We start from the raw sequence: 17,342 nt of genomic DNA on the forward strand, positions 1-17,342 counted from the left end.
TAAAACTATTGAAACTGTATGGCTTTCAATGTATTTATATGAACTCTGACCTTTTTCTTTTCTTTCTTTATCTACTGTCTCTTCTGAACAACTGTTTTAATTATGTTGTTTATTGAAAATGTCTTGTAAACCGTTTGGTATACTAATAAAGTTGATTAAAAACTGTTGGGTCAATTAAAATCCTACACTTCACACAAATACATACAAATCTGTTTCAAATGCATGTTGTTTCTGTTCCACATGTATAACATCATGTTGGAATAACTTTGTTAACGACCTGAACTGGAAGAAAATCTCGATGATCCTAGCTCAAATGCTAAGCTGCTCATTTTGTGACAACCATCCTGAAACTGTAGACTTCAGCAGAATCATCCTTGTCTATTGAAAGATTTTGCATTGTTTTGGGTTTTTTTTAGGAAATCAGAGGTAAAAATCAGAAATGCTTCTTCATAATAAATCTATTGATTTTATTGGCAAAATATTTTATAAATAAGTGCAAATTTATGCAAACCTATATTTCTTGTTTTTGTAAACACTAAATCTAACAACCAAAAGTCTTTCAAGACAGTTTTTTATTATATGTTTATATACTATATATGTTCTATACCTCTGGTTTCTATATGTTGTACAAGAATACTTTTTCAACTAAAAAAGAGTTAATTTAAAATAAAATAAAATAAAATATTTCAATGTATGCCCCCACCACTGGAAACATGACCACGTGGCCTAATGGATAAGGCGTCTGACTTCGGATCAGAAGATTGAGGGTTCGAGTCCCTTCGTGGTTAAAAGCTAATAATTAACCAGAATGAGATAATAACTCTTACATTAAAGCTAATATAATTGTTCACAGATGTCATATTCTTCCAAGAGCGTCTTCTTTCCTGGCACTTGCCCTGACCCTATATTCTCTCCAGAGAATGCATTACTCTATTTCAAGAAAGTCTCCTGTATTGCTGTCAATTAAGCCATTATCATAAAATGTGCAAAGGCCTCGATATTCAACATCATTTGAACCAGAACTGTTGTGACTTCACATATCTCAAAACAGATGTTAAGTGAGCACAGTGAAACTTTCCCTTTGTGAAACAAACCTTTGCCAAACAGTCAGACATCCAAGAGAAGAACCAAACACACTGATTTTATTTTCATGAATGAGGTTTTGATGACACGTCATACGCTTGTTATTGCAGTTCACCAAACAGCCAAATGAAACTATTGTCACACTGTATTTAGTTATTAGGTTTTTCCAGAGTTATTTCCTTTAAGAACAATAGTTTGTCCAATTCATGCGGTATTTGTCCTTCCATTACAATGAAGAGTACAAGAAATATTGCATGAATCCACAAATATGAGTCAGTTTTATTCAAGTTATCTTTCTATTGCCTTTGCAATGCAATGAAGAAGTATATGGTGCACTTGATATTCTGCAGACTCAACCTGTTTGCTGGGTACCTACAAGAAAACCGCAAACAATCCCAAGAATAAATGCTATTTTAGCTTCCCAGTTGAATTGTAACTTTTGTTTTGCTGAGGCAGTCGTGTGTTTTACCTCCTTGTTATCCAGCCTGGTTTGCGTCAGTATATATCATCTACTCTATTGCCACTTCTTTCCTGTTGAAACCTAAAACATGCCATGTCATTTCATTTTCTGTTAGCCTAATGCTTTTTTCTTTCTCTTTATTCAGCTTTTCGTGAACAGTGCAATTTTTAATAGCACAAATATATAAAAAAGAGAAATTTAGGGCTTTAAATAGTCTTTAAATGGCCATTTTTATATGGGTCAGTCCTTTCATTGTTTTCAAATGGTGTGATCTCATTATTAAACCAGTGGATGTTGGGTTTTCAGACTTTGTGGCCGATGGCAACCTACTTGAGGCGTATTAGTGCCACCCAGCCATGTTGAAGTGAGGATTTGAGTTTAAAATAATCAACACCTATTTTTGTCACACAGGGTCTAATTCTAGAGAGTATTTTTTATTCATATTCTTATTGCCATATTTTTTGACAAGGATTAAATCCTATAATCCTATAATAATATAAACGATTTACAAATATCCTTGCTATAGTTTTAGAAGGTGGTTTGCTAGATAACTTAAAAGTAGTTTAACGTAAATGTGTAACTCAGTCAAATGTTTTACTTTTTCAAATAAATATATCTGTAAATGTCCAATACTGTTTTGCGTCGTGTCGTGCCACCACGAGCACGGTGGGCGGGCTCTTTGACGCTATAGGTCGTTGCTATGACACGCCCGAGATTGACAGCACCCCGGCTTCCGGTTCATCTCGCCGTGCGCAGAAGTTGCTAGTCCAAGGAGCCACAATGGCGTTTGTAGTCTCCTTCAGATAGGGCTGTGGATCATATTAAATCCACCATCATCGCCCTAAATATAGGCCTGGTTGACTCCCAGAGCCATTGATAATAAACTGGAACATCTACTGCACACGAAAATATGATGATTTCTTATCAACATTGAATTTATAGGGGACAAAAGTTACATTAAAAAAGGAACATGTAAACAGTAACAACCGGGTCAAGTTTTCATTTTGTTCGAGCGTCTTTTAATGAAGGCACTTGCTTGTTTCTGATACCAAAACCGTAGTTCTGTGGAATAAAAAGCCTCCTTTACTTAACTTGGCACCGGACAAGGACAGCTTTCACTAAGGGACTTGATTTTTTTCTTTTCCTTTTCACGAGCCAGCTCGCTAGCTGGCGAGCTTTAGCTAGCCGTGCTAGCTAAATAGATATGGAAACGACACCACAATGCTCCAATGTTTGCCTGGGATCTTTTTCATTCACTGACTAACTGCAAGTACAAAGGTTACAGCAGTGGAAAATCACAGGGGGAATTTGTCTGCTTTGAGGAACTATGGAGGCGACCTCGACGGAATGAAGAGCCGTTGAGGGGGACTGGACGTGAGCGGCCTGGTGTGTATGTTTCGTGTGTTTTCTTTTGCTGCTTTTGCTTAGTAACACTTCAGTTTTGGGCATTTGGAGGTAGTCGCTGACCTCCTGTGAATGAACTGCCGGGACCACCGAGGCCCCAGACGCAGGAGAAGTACCGAAGCCGGTGTGAGGTATGCCTGGGTCGGACCGACACCATGGGACCAAGAGGAAGTCGGAATCTAGCATCGGCGGTGTGTCGCACCAGACCCAGGCCCATACCCATACCTCTGCGGGAGACATGACGAGCAAAGGTGGCAAGGTGCTGTTAAAATCTCCAATGTCCTCTTCAAAACGTAAAAGGCATAAAACATCTAAACATAACCGGTTATCCTTGGCGGCACCGGGACCTGAAGATTACACCCTCTGTGATACTGCGCCTCCTGGTGTCAATACGTTGAAGCCTTTGGTCGAGTACGACGATATCAGCTCCGACTCGGACACTTTCTCGGACCCACTGCCTACCAGGTCTGCTGAGAGAGGGGGCTTGGACCGTTTGGAGCCGTCGGCAGACTATGCTGAGGACGAAATCTCAAGAGAGGGGGGCGATAAAGGGAACAGGGGGCACAGACATCCCCGGAAAAAACCCAAGGACCCTAATAAGATTACAGAATCCGGAAACGGGGAACGTGGGTACAAGAAAAAGAGTAGCAAAGACCGCGAGAAGGGGGGTTCTGGTAAGAGCAGAGACAAGGCTGCTCCATCAGGCTCATCATCTAAACGCCAGGTGCAACAAGAAGTTGAGTCAAAACGTGGGGAGTTGATCATCTCTCAGGTGCAGCCTGCAGCAAGTGTAGGTAGTACCACCTCATCCACGTCCTCGTCTCGCAGCAAGGAGAGCAGCCGCTCAGTGAAGACGCGCAAAGACAAGCAGCAGCGCAGAGAAGATCGAGGGGAGGGCAGTCAAACCTCCTCCCAGAGGAGCCGGGCCGACAGAGGCCACCGGAAGTCCACTAAGGGCCACAAGTCGAGCCCTAAGGGCAAGTCTACAGGCAGGGGCAGCCCTCGCAGGAAGACCACCGGCTCTGCTTTGTCTCCCAGCCCCAGAAGAACAGCTGGCAGTGAAAGTCCACTGGGCAGTGGATATGTTCAACAGGGAGATGACGGTTACTCCAGGCGGAGGATAGCCCAGCACAGCCCCAGTCCCTATGGGGACATGTCTCGCCGCAGCCGACAGAGATCAGACAGCCCCTATGGCAGCAGACACCGGTCTTCCAGCTATGAGAGGGATAGCAGTCCATACTCAAGGAGACGATCCATTAGCCCTTATGGTACCCGCAGGTCCTCCAGCACCAGCCCCGTGTCTCGGTGAGTACACATTGAAAACCCTGAAGTAAGCTGGCACCCACACTCAGACATACACACTCACATGGGGGAAGTGAAGAATGTCAGAGGCCATGTTGAGTATTACTTTGAACAGAAGACCAAGTTAACTTGCAAGCCCTATCTAGTTAACATTTTGCATTAGCCTGCAATGCAATGCATCTCAGTGTTTTGGGTTTAATGCGCATTGCATGGTGAGGTTAAAGTCACAAGACCTGTTGATATTGCAGAGCCCTGCTCTCTTCAGCAAACTGTCAACTGAAAAAGAAAATGGCTGCAGGAGTTGCATGTATTAGCTGACAAGTCAAAAAGCCAGAGGGCGAGAAACAAATGGTGGAGGAGATAATGAAACAGTCTAATTTCTTTGAAATGTCATGAAACCAGTCATAGTGTACACCTTTTAATTATTATAAAAAACCCTCAGCACCTGACGAGGTGAGAACCTTTAACCATGCATTTTATAGTAAATAAGATGGGTTTGTGTATTGTACTAGGTTTGTATTGTCCCCAAGATTCCCACTTGATATTTTTGATTTAAGAATAGACCTTAGTTTTTCTTTATTGTAGACTGACACCCACAGAATAATAGAGGAAGTCTGAAATTGACTATTAAAGATTTTCTAAAGTTGTCTGCTTATTGAGTTTCTGTATTCTCTGTATTGTTTTGATAGCAGACAGGTTCACCGTTTAGGTCACTGTAAATATTTTAAAATCGAATCCGTTACTTGGCTCTGCAAGCAACAGCTGTTTCTGTCTTTGCTTGGTTTTCATTAGTCAAGTCGAGGGCCTTTTAATCGTGTGCTGAAGAGGGCTTTTCAGCTGACCCCCCCCCCTCTGTAACCTGTTATCTGACTTAGATTCTCAAATGTATATGGACTTGTACATGAAGTGTAAATAAGTGTTTGTTTTCTTTAGACGCTCCAGGAGTCGCTCCCCTCTGCAATACTCTTCCTCTCGCCGTTCCTCCTCTCGTTCCCGCACTAAGAGGCATATGTCTTCTGGAGCAGGGGCCAGTTCCCACAGCAGCCGGCCAGCTAGCCGCTCCCCTAACTCCTCTCGCCTGCCACTTAACTCGAGCCTGGGGGCAGAGCTGAGCCGCAGGAAGAAGGAGCGCCAGGCTGCAGAGGCGGCTGCTCGCGCCAGTGGTGGTGCATCACCCCTTCCATCAGCACGCAAATCTACTGTCCCATCCTCCTCACGGCCTGCTAAAATCGAAACTCCACAGCCAGAAAAAGAGTCTGTGGCAGTGACAGAACCTCAGCCTCCACCACCTGTGCAATTACCCCAGGATGTTCCTAATGCCGAAGATCAGGTTACTCCGCCTGTGCCCACTTCATCTTCCTCCTCTCTTCCACCACCTCCTCCGCAGCCCTCTCCTCCTGTGCCGCCTGGTTCTACTACGCAGGTCCCACCACCACCACCACCACCACCTCAGACAGAAACAACTACCCAGCCACCTCCGCCCTCCACCACATCTAAGGCCAAATCGCCAGCTCCAGTTCCCTCACGCAGCCCTGCTAGACCGACTCCTCTCCACAAAACATCAACTCTGCCCCTGCTGCCTTTACCACCTGCACTGCTGGGAAACACTCAGGACAGGTAAGCATATTTTAGTGTACAGGTTACACAGTAGGGCCACATGTGTGAACATCATGTGTTTTTAAATACTTATTTAAATCACCCACAAATATTACTTTAATCTAAAATAACATATTTTTTTAAAGTAAGGGATTTGTGTTCATTTTCAACTTACAAAATAGTTAACAGCACATACCTGGATCAGAGTGATAATTTGGTATTTGTGGGCACTCCACTTGTCCCCTGACTCATACAGTTATAGTCATGACATGCACAATGCTCCCGTGAATTCATGTTCAAAGTTTACACTCTTATCTACTCAGTTGATTTGCTTGGTTTCCCCCTGGATGGGTGATTTGGAGGATATTTTCAAGTGGTGCACCTACTGATTACTATATGTTTTTATATATATATATATATATATATATATCTATATGATTACTGCTTCTCTTCAATATTTTATGCTTTTGTCTAAAACCTTTCTGTATTTTTTCCTCTCTCAGTCCAAAGAAGTCCACTCCTCCTCAAAGGCAATCCAGGAAGGACAGGGAGAAGGAAGTCCGCAGCCGGCCATCACTCATCGACCTACCTTTGCCACCCACCCTAACTGGGAGTGACGCTTCACCCCCACAGTCCCCCATATGTCCACCTCCTCCACTGCCCCAGTCAGCCCTTAAGAAGAGACCAAAGTCAGTATCTTTTTTATCACTTACCCACTTCACTCTTCCCTTTGTTTCTCTGACATTGAATCTAATCTTTTTCTTTTTTTAATGGTTCCAAGGATTTGCTGCCCACGGTATGGTGAACGCAAACACAACCAGAGTGACTGGGGGAAGCGCTGTGTGGATAAATTCGATATAATTGGCATCATAGGGGAAGGCACCTATGGTCAAGTGTACAAAGCAAAGGACAAAGACACTGGTAAGGGAATACTGGCTTGAAAGCAGTCACTAAATTAACATGTTATAACACAAGGCTTAGAGAAAAGGTTATTCATGTAATTGTCTCTCAAAATTCCCAGGTGAGCTGGTAGCTCTGAAGAAAGTGCGTTTAGACAATGAAAAAGAGGGATTCCCAATCACAGCCATCAGAGAGATCAAGATCTTGCGGCAGCTCAAACACCGCAGTGTTGTCAACATGAAGGAGATTGTCACCGACAAGCAGGATGCACTTGACTTCAAAAAGGACAAAGGTGAGAAAAACAAAAACGTGTGGGGTTGTTACTGCTGATGACATCACTTTGTGCTCAAAGATGATACTGTGCATTGTTATGTGTCATGATGGGGTTGCAGAAATTTTGGATGGGTTTCATTTAGCTTTTAGATTGAACAGAATTCACAACAAAATCCATTAAATCATGGGCACTGAAATACCCGGAGCTTAATTGAATTTGTTAATGTTGCACTGTGTAAATTGCAGTGTGTATTCAGTTGCAGACTTGTCTACTTATAAATGTTATTTATTCTTAGAGGTTTGACACTTTGGGGGTTAATTTGCAACATTTAAAATCAGGTCTGTTTCACCCGTTTCTCCCCCAATAAACTCTGCTTGTGTAAACATGTGGTGTTAAAAAACATACTATACAATTATTAACTTTTTAATTTAAGATGATTTTAAGATGTTTTCAGCATAGTCTTTTTTTCATTCACTAAAACCAGGACTAATTATTGCAGTAGAGTTTGGCATTAGATGAAACTGCTGTGGTGGTCACAGTATGTTTTCTGCTTCATGTGATTTGATGATTTATTTACCATCTTTAAGTTTACATAGCATTAATACTGTAGCTGGCTATTTGAATTAAAGGTTAATGGCTTCAGAGTTCTGTGTAGCAAGGTTATACTGCAGTCTTTTTGTCACATTTCCACTTTTCATGTTTCCCAGATTTGAAGCATGAAAAGTTTTAAGTGTGTGCACAGTTTCTGATTTGTGGACACACTATCCATTTAATTTTTAGGCGCTTTCTACCTGGTGTTTGAGTACATGGATCACGACCTGATGGGCCTGCTGGAGTCAGGCCTGGTCCAGTTCTCCCACGAGCACGTCCGCAGCTTCATGCGACAGCTGATGGAGGGCCTTGATTACTGCCATAAGAACAACTTCCTGCACAGAGACATCAAATGCTCTAACATTCTGCTCAACAACAGGTAAAATAAAAAACATGAACACAGTCCATGAGGAGAATGTGTTATGGTATGCTTGATGTTGCATTTTTGACCACAGATTGTTTGATCTGCTTTCACTGCAGGCTACATCTATAATATTAAGTTTTTCAAACAAAGATCTGCAGCTACACTAACCAGTCAGGTACACTGTGCTGGTGTAAACAACAGACCTGACTTCTCTTCTGCAATCATTTGTATTGGTTGATTCAGTTGATGGTTACTGATGAGAAGGATTTCCTTTTTTAGACTGGGGACAAACTGAAACTTAAAATAAAACATACTTAAAATGATGATCTTAAACTGAAGTTTTTTTGTTCACAGCTGATTACAAATAACATCCCTGTAGTTGGGGCTTGATAAGACTGGAGTTGTGTAGACAACATGCATATCTGAAGTGGACTGTTTAAAAAAAAAAAAAAAAACAAACATGTTGTTGGATGTAGCCCTAGTTATCAACTTGTGGAAGTTAATATTAGAGTATCAGCTTTGAAGGATAATTACCACCACAACAACTTAGAATTTCTTAGATTTCTGCAGTTTCAGTGCAGCTGCAGTCTGTAAATATGGTAAACCGGAGACTTAAAAGTAGGCGAATGTGATGATAAGCCCGCAATTGTGTTGCGCTGCATCAGCAGCAAAGTCAATTACAGTGCTTCTTATTTAATCGAGTGCGTCAAATAACCGCAACGGAGGAGTACAGCAACTTTGTTTCACAGATGGTTGTTCTGTACAATCCTGCATCCAAACTGCAACCATTACAGGAATGCATGAGTAAACCTAGCTAAATGAGCTGCAGAAGCTAAAATGTTAATAATGAAAAGAAAAGAAAATGTGGATCCCAGAATTTAATGAAGCCTTTAGAGCCACATTGTAGTTTGCTCACATTACTTCCCTATTGTACAGCTGCACCATTTGCAAAAATAAGTTTGTCCACTGTTATGGCGTTTACCTTCACAAGGTGCCATGTACAAGATACAATATTAGTGAACTAATTGGGATAAAATGTTACATTTGGATTAGACTGTATATTTTTTTCATAGTTTTGTATTTGAGAACAGAGCATGTTTTCTCACACTTATGTGTTGATTCAACTCTGACTTTTATTATGTATTTCTCTGTACAGAGGTCAGATCAAACTGGCTGACTTTGGTTTGGCCCGGTTTTACAATTCAGAGGAAAGGTAAGAGAGAGTTTTATCATTTCCTGTTTGTCTACATGTATTTGTGAATGTTTGCAATATCTCGAGGACTTGTTTACTTGAGTGTATCGTCAATACAAGATCTGATTAATGATTGGGCCTAATACAATCATTGTCCACTAGATGGTGCTGTCTCTCCATCATAGAGGCCCTTGTGAGTTAAAGCTCAGACGATATGAGTCTCTGAATGTCTCTCTGCTGTCCCTCTTTCCTTGCCCTCAGTCGACCATACACTAATAAAGTAATCACACTATGGTATCGCCCCCCTGAACTGCTGTTGGGAGAAGAGAGGTACTCTCCAGCCATTGATGTTTGGAGCTGTGGGTGAGTATGGCACTGTGGCACATATGTATATTCATTTACAGTTATACGGTCTTATTTTACACATGCACTTCATTCTATACATTTTCTCATGTAGTGTAGGCTTCATGCACTCAAATATAAACAGATTCCATGTATGAATAAGTAGTTGCTTTATACTTAATACATTTCTGCAAAACAATTGTTAAAATTACTTATTTTATATATATATATATATATATATATATATATATATATATATATATATATATATATATATATATATATATATATATATATCCATATACATGTTAGCCAAAATATTCTCAGCACTTTTTTAAATCCATTGAAATCTGAATTTCTATTGAAGGTAACGTGCCGTTTCATCCGTCACCTGTTAATGAAGTCATTCGCTTTGCAGCGCTGCTGCCGTTTTATGTAGGGTTTACCTTTGAAAGTCAGCATAAACATAAACTTGTTAAAGCTCTACATGTTCCTCTGTACTCAATAAAATGCCAGGACTATTTAGTGTAAAGCCATGGATCTGCTGTTCCTGCAAATACTACAAAAATGTGCTGAAAATAATGAATGGAAACAAGCAACAGAAAAGCTGTTGGTGTTTTTACTTTAAAACAGGGACAAGACGTGTTGTGGTTGTAAAGATAAAGGCACTGATGACCTGTTAAACAGAGCTTGGTGGCATTGCTGCAGCAGCGAACACACAGTGTGGCTGATGCAATTTAAATTTTTTTTGGAAGATTAAGATTGAGAGAGCGAAAGTGGAGTCTATGAGTTGTTATGGGTATACCATATGCTTGAGCTTGTTTGCAGAGCACAAGAAAATTTGTAACTTTTCTGAATGCATCTCCTCATATTCTCTCATTCCTCAGGTGTATTCTGGGAGAACTCTTTACAAAAAAGCCAATTTTCCAGGCTAACCAAGAACTTCTACAACTGGAGCTCATCAGGTACACTGACACAACAAGAAGTAATACTTTTCTGTGGCAACCATCACACCTCGATTTCCTGACCACTGACCCTCATCTGTGCTTTTTCCTCCAGCCGTCTGTGTGGCAGTCCCTGTCCTGCAGCCTGGCCCGACGTCATTAAACTTCCCCTCTTCAACACCATGAAACCCAAGAAGCAGTACAGACGGAGACTACGGGAGGAATTTGCCTTGTATGTTGCCATGCGGTGCTTCACCAAGGCTGCTGTGATCAACTCTATTTCTTTTTCTGCATTTTTAAAAATCTACCCCCGCTCCCTTTACTGTACAGTTTACCTACTCCTGCACTTGACCTGCTGGACCGAATGCTGACTCTTGACCCTGCACGGCGCTGCACATCAGAGCAGGCTCTCCACTCTGACTTCCTGAGTGAAGTGGAGCCTGACAAGATGCCACCACCAGAGTAAGTCACTAATGACCCGCGTTACTATCAGAATATTAGTGCTTTCCACTAGAGCACCTAAGAATTAAAGTTCTTTATCAATCCATGAGGAACACTTGAAATAAGAGTCAATAATGGTATAATAAGGTATAAGAATATGTATATATAACACATTAGCAACAGGTGTTTATATATGAAATTGATCATGAAATAAAAACAGGACAAGAAATAATATATGAATTCACTGTCATGTACTGAACGGTTCACGTGAATTAAAACGACTAAATAGTTTATAAAACAATACTGTCAAATTCAGATGAATCTGTGTTTTAGGAAAATATCAAGGTTGTAAAAATAATAACACTGGGTAGTTTTTGTTGCTCATGTCATTTCTGCTGTTACTGAGTAAGTTCTCATATTTATTTCTTCTGTCCCAGCCTTCCTCACCATCAGGATTGTCATGAACTGTGGAGTAAGAAGAGGCGGCGCGCACGTCAGAGTGGGCTGCCCGAAGATGTGCCTGTGCCCAAAGTGCCCCGTAAAGATGCGACAGGGACCTCTAGTGGAGAGAACAGTCGGCCCCAATCGAGCCCAGCTGCAGCCCCTCCCCCTCCACCAGGAAAACCACCCTCCACAGCAAACTTAGAGAGTGAGTTGTCAGGTAACAGATAAAAATAACAGCACCGCACACAGTGTTAATGTATGAAAATTGAGCAGATTAATGTAAGGAAAATCTGAGAAAAATAGGGAATTGCATTCATATTAGGGCTGCTTAACATATCATTACAGCACTGTCATCATGATGCCAGCCTCAACAATAGTCACACACCAAACCCTGTGATGTCAAGTAAGGCAAATGAACTCAAACATGTCATGCTACATAATTTTGAAGCTTGATAAAACAGGGAAAACTCACAAGGTTTTTGTTTTTCCATGACTAATTAACAAGGTTTAACAATTTACTCTTGATTTAAGGGTTCTTGTACGCATAGAGTTTGTAATTGCATGATCATTGACTGTGATCTGCATGCACGACGACCAAACCAATCACAATCAATCTGGATCATTTAATTATTCAACGTAACAATCAAAGCAGGTCCAGCCCCCCTCTCGTCAATGACCACAGCCTATAATGGCCATGGAACAGGAAACAGAAAGTGAAGGTTTCATTTACAAAAAGAAACGCAGCATCTGTGTTTTTGACAGGGTGTGCATCTTGCTTTTTGAATTGGAAAAGTACAATGCAAACAAAGAAGAACCAGCATTATACCTCAGTAGTTCTCGGATCATCAGAAAGGCAGGAGTGTGTGAAGGAGTCCTCAATTTGTTACAGTCCATGAGATGTCAATTATTATACTCTGGACCTGTAAATTACAACTGTAGATGGAAGATGAAGGGAGGACAGGGCGGCCCAATTAAGTTCTCTGACTAGATTTGATCTGGGGATGCTGCTCTTCATTGTTGGTGTCCTCACGTCTTGGGCTCACCTTGCTCTACCTAAATAAACCGTTGCACTGCTTGGAAGTGAATACCACTTTTGAAAGGTTTGTTTGTTAGTTTGTTTTTACTTAGTACTGCATTTTCACAGATTGAACTCTTGGCTGTGTGAATGAATGTGTTCAGGCCTAGGAGCTGTTGCTGAGCAGTTGAACCAGACAGAGATGGCAGTGCTGCTGAACCTCCTCCAGGGACAGACGGACCTCAGCCTGCCCCAGGTAGCCCAGCTCCTCAACCTCTCCAATCCAGAGACTCTCAGCCAGACGCTGTCTGCCCTCAGTGAAGCATCCGACCACCAGGGGGCTCAAGAGGACCAGGCCCCGGCTGCTGCAAGGCCCCAGCCCCCAGAGCCGCCTCCTGAACCCCAGGAGCCTTCGCCGACATCTGGAGACCCGCCACTCAGCCAGGAAGACCAAGCAAACCTGCTGGCTCTCATTTTGAGTCAGATCATTAAGCCTCAAACCGAGGAGGAAGCTGATGAGAGCAATGGCGTCCAATCAGAGGAGGCACTAACGCGCGGTTCATCCGCCTCTACTACTGATCGCAAGGGCAAGTCTGGGTTTAGTCTTTAGAGGATGGGAGAAAAAGGGGAGACCAGGGTCAGATGAAAATCACTGGGGACTGCAAGAATGAGGAGTACGGGGCAGAGAACCGAGAGAAAACTGCCTTAGTTGTGAAATTCAAGATTCCTACATACAAATTAATTATAGTTTATGTAATGAGATCAGCAAAATGAGAAAAATAACCACATTGATTTGGCTATTAGACTTATACCTTTCGTCTTTCCTGTATTTATCCCTGACATTCCTAATAAAACACACACCATTGTTTTTACTGACACAAACAACACACAAACGAAAAATCTGGAGAGAACATCTTTGTCTAGTGTTTGTCTTCATGTGACCCTGGTAACCAGTCAACAGTTTGGTTCACATAGGCTCTCTTACTGGTGTACTCAATAAACCAGGAGAAAGTGTAGTTTATTTCATGTGAGAGACAAGAAAAGGTTCACACTGTATCCCCCCCCCTCACCTGCCACGTCTGTCTCTCTTCCTCATTTCTTCCTCACAGTCTTTGTTTCTGTATCTGTCCCATTTCCACATGTTTTTTCTTCCTCACTTCATTTTCATTATGAAGCAGGTGTCATGGATTCTTCAGTCAAAAGATGTTGCTTTAAACGGTCTGTAATGTCAGCCTTTTTATGAAGAAAGTCTAATAAATTATCAAGTGGAAATAAATGTTTTGAATCTTTAGATGTCACCTGCATGTGTTTCTTTTACCTTTTTTGGTTTGGTTTGTCACACATTCTTTTTTTTTTTTGTCTTCAACTCGTCACTTTAACTCTGATATTAGTTAAAAAATGTGATTAGCAAGTTGAATAAAACGGTTGACTCTGCTGCTGACGCTGGGATGGTAACGGTCCTGTTTTTTTCTGGTTATTTATCCTCTCACTGTCTCTGAAACCATCTTAGCCTTGGTCTTGACTTGCACTGATGGAGTAAACAAAACCACTAACCTGTTAGTTTCTTTTCCTCCTCTTTTGTAGTACTCAAGATCCTCCTATGTCAGTCTTTCTGTTTATCCAGCTGTTCATGCCCCTCTTAAGTTTCTCTCCCTTCATTCCCACAATTTTACTTCAGAGAATTTACTTTTACTCTTTAATAAACCCTCAATCAGTGCTGATCAATCACTTAAAACTATCAACACTGATTCATTTGACCCGTAATGTTGCATATTTTGTTCAGATAATCTGAATACATTTTGTATGTGACATGCGGTGTCTGCACACAAAGTTTGGGTTTAAAAAAGGTGAACTGATTGCAATAATCATGACAGACCTCTTAAAAGTCCTCACAGTTCTAAAATGTGCTTCATGTAAGGAGGCACTAGAGAGGTTTGACCTCCCCCTTGTGGTCAAGGCAATAACATCAATGTAACTCCATGCAAGACAGAACTACATATGCATGTTCCTTAACTGAACAGGAAACCACTTGGATTAAGGGGTTCTGTTAAAGTACTTCATCAGTACATGCTTTGATACCTAACGCTTCCTCTGTCCTGTTTGGCCTCTTCAGATGGAGCCTTGCCAAAAAGGAAACAGCTTGCTGCCAAAAAGGTGCCTCCATCCAGTGGGCAGCGTCCACCCTCTCCACCTGGGCCACCTCCATCCACCCTTCTCCTTGGAAACGCTCAGCAGGACCGTCCGGATACCCAGCCTAGCCAGGACATCAGTCCTGCGGTTGCAGCCGCCTTGCTCCAGCTCATCTCTCAGCAGGACTCAGAAGCCGGGGGCTCACAGCACAGCAAAATCCCCTCTCCGGCTGTGGACACTCTGGCCCGGGGAAGGTCCCCGCCACCTTGGGCAACAGACTCTCCACCTAAAACGTCTGCTGCAGCTGAGGCCCCAGCAGAACTGGTGACTGCTGCTGCTCCCACCACCACCACCACCACTGCACAGTTCCCCAAGGACCAGGACCTCCGTTTTTCCCATGGAGCTGCTCGCTGACGCTCACATCGCTGCTGAGATAGACCCAGGTAACACAGGATGAGTCCAGCAACTGTTGAAGACTAAAGTGAAAGACGGGGGGGGGGGGAGTGTGCAGGTAGTAGAAGTCAATTTGAAGATTCTGAATGTCTGAAGGAAAGAGATGAAGGGCTTTTTCAGGTATGGCCGTGAACACCACTGCCCTTTGAACAAGCTGTTGTGGTGTTTTGCTGGGAGTGTTGGGGCCTGGGGTTGGTCTGACCTTAAACGGCCCAGTTAAGGACAGTCACCACCTGCGAATCCCTTTTCTCTTTCCTCCCCACTGAAGGTTTTGACTTGAATGAAGTTTATCCTCCAAACTGAGTGCCATTCAGCCGCCGGCACCCCGCTTTGAAAGCAACTGTGATCTCTGATTTCTCTGCTTTAAACAAATGATTGTTGTGTCCACTGCAGTACCCACTGTTAACAAGGTTATTAGTGTTTTTGGGGGGGGAATATAGTCATTGTCTTCCCCTCTGTGATGGAGTGGTGACTATGACGGTGTTGTTGAGCGCAAGCTGAAGCTAAAATGAAATGAGTTGTTAGATATAAGGCAGTGGAAGATGCAGGTGCACCTTATGTGCTGGTGAGCTCCCCTGCTTTCAGCTTGTGCCTCCTCCTGTGACCCCAGCAACCCCTGAATGATCTTGGCGTAGTGGGGGTGTTTTGGGTTAAAATTTCTGCTTTTGATGGCACCTACAACAGTGTACATCTGCAGGGACTGCACATTTATTATTTTTTACCCAAAGTAAAATGATGATGATGTACTGTATATTCCATCCGCTATCAGTCCGGCTGAACTACAACACGCATACATATAGGAAACCTCTCTGTCGTAACAAAACCTGAGCCTGTAGTGATCCATGTTAATGTCTGAAATATAAATGACACTACTACATTTGGACGTGCTGCTCCGTAACACAAATGCTATTCTGCAAGGTGAAGTGTAAAACTAGAAGGAAACATACACTCAGAAACTTGACTCAAAGCCTCTTGTAAAGCGTCTGCCCGTCGCCCTCCCTGCCAAGTTGTGCATCAGAAGCTTTTTTTTTTTTCCTTTTTCTTGGTGCGATTATTTTCTACATAAAAGAATGATACTCGCTGAAAAAAAAAAAAATGACAACGGTCCACAGTTCTGTTTCCATATTTTGCTTTGGAAAAGGAAAGTTAGGGGGAAACTGGTATCTGTAAAAAGAAAAAAATATTTTGTAATATGTGTATTCTTGGTTCAGTTTAATTAAAGGAAGCTGTGCGACCAGTTGTATCATCTCCTCTGGCGTTTTCTGGATGTTTCTCTGAAGTGGCCACTAGATGGTACAGGCATTCACTCGGGCTGAAGCTCAGGTCTTAGGGAAAAAGGCCTCAGTGAAGTTGAGAATTGGCAGCACAAGCCAAGTTGCACATCAGGTTTCTAGTTTTTCCTCACTCTGAACATCTGGTAATTCGTGTTTGCTCATTTTCATTTCACAGGTAAATTGGGACAGCAAGGAAAATCATTGAACATGCAACAGGCCCAGGTAAAATGAGACTGAACAGCAAGCACACAACATAAATTCTTACTGTAGGAGTAAAAACAAATGAAGCTACAAACGTTTTTTTTGTCTGCTTTTATAATTGGAGGTAGGGCTGTGTGATCAGGCCGCAATATGATATGAAAACATTTCAGAACTGTCAATTTTCGGTAATTATCATGATAAAATATCAAAGATTTAAAGTCCAGCTCCTGAGTGAAAGTTGAAGAGATCAGATAATTGTGGTCTATGGACAGAAAACAGCAAAAACGCAGACATCTTCAAATCATGTTGTGTCAAAGTATATATGTATTGAACAGTGTTTCACCCATTTGTGGTCAACTGAAGAGTAAATCAAACAATTACAATGCTCCTGTGTTTGTTTAATTCACATTCTATTGCAGAGATGGATTCAATTTGACCCATTTTATATAATACATTTATTTATTTATTTACTTTTACTCATAAAACTTGTTATACTTGACAGAAACACAGTGAAGAGCGGTGTAGGGCTTTTGTTTTCTTTGAAGGCAGTCACTTTGACGTCCACCTTTTGACCGTTTTATTTATTTTTTTCAATCCTAACTTACTGTGAGATAAATGTCTCATTCACACAATAGACCCACTGTCAAATAACATTTATCTCTGGAAATGAGTAAAAAAGTACCCCTTTAATATGATTATATGTTATATATATTTATTTAAGGTAAACCGTTGTTTCAAACAAAACTTGAATGTGGTCAAATTATAACTAGAAGAACACATGTTTGGAATCTCATTTAAAACACTACACACGCACACACGTGTGGCAGAATTAAAGCCCGCTCTATTTCATTGTGAAATACCTTTTTATAATGAATTGTTTCCTGTACACTGTTACACATTTAAAGTACATCCCCTGCTGTAGAGTGAACCCA

At 41.8% G+C, this 17,342-nt stretch overlaps 1 protein-coding gene and 1 non-coding gene across 4 annotated transcripts; both read left to right on the forward strand.

The window, feature by feature from the left end:
- Nucleotides 1-715: 715 nt before the first annotated feature.
- Nucleotides 716-788, forward strand: trnar-ucg (transfer RNA arginine (anticodon UCG)). Its single transcript has one exon. It is a non-coding gene; the product is annotated as a tRNA-Arg (tRNA).
- Nucleotides 789-2,285: 1,497 nt separating this feature from the next.
- cdk12 (cyclin dependent kinase 12) lies at nt 2,286-16,752 on the forward strand. 3 transcript variants are annotated; one of them, XM_058653848.1, is made up of 15 exons: nt 2,286-4,252; nt 5,183-5,866; nt 6,349-6,534; nt 6,627-6,766; nt 6,867-7,037; nt 7,800-7,989; nt 9,131-9,187; nt 9,428-9,529; nt 10,396-10,473; nt 10,568-10,684; nt 10,783-10,914; nt 11,331-11,554; nt 12,517-12,939; nt 14,466-14,925; nt 16,385-16,752. In XM_058653848.1, exons 1-14 carry the CDS (start codon nt 3,081-3,083, stop codon nt 14,894-14,896), a joined length of 4,107 nt encoding a protein of 1,368 aa, XP_058509831.1. In that variant the 5' UTR covers nt 2,286-3,080; the 3' UTR covers nt 14,897-14,925; nt 16,385-16,752. The 3 variants fall into 3 exon arrangements, with proteins under 3 accessions (XP_058509831.1, XP_058509830.1, XP_058509832.1); XM_058653847.1 differs by lacking the exon at nt 16,385-16,752 and having other exon boundaries at nt 14,466-15,675; XM_058653849.1 differs by lacking the exon at nt 16,385-16,752 and having other exon boundaries at nt 2,287-4,252; nt 11,331-11,542; nt 14,466-15,675.
- The last annotated feature ends 590 nt before the right edge of the window (nt 16,753-17,342 follow it).

Source organism: Solea solea, chromosome 16, assembly GCF_958295425.1.
Source record: "Solea solea chromosome 16, fSolSol10.1, whole genome shotgun sequence".
Lineage (NCBI taxonomy): Eukaryota > Metazoa > Chordata > Actinopteri > Pleuronectiformes > Soleidae > Solea > Solea solea.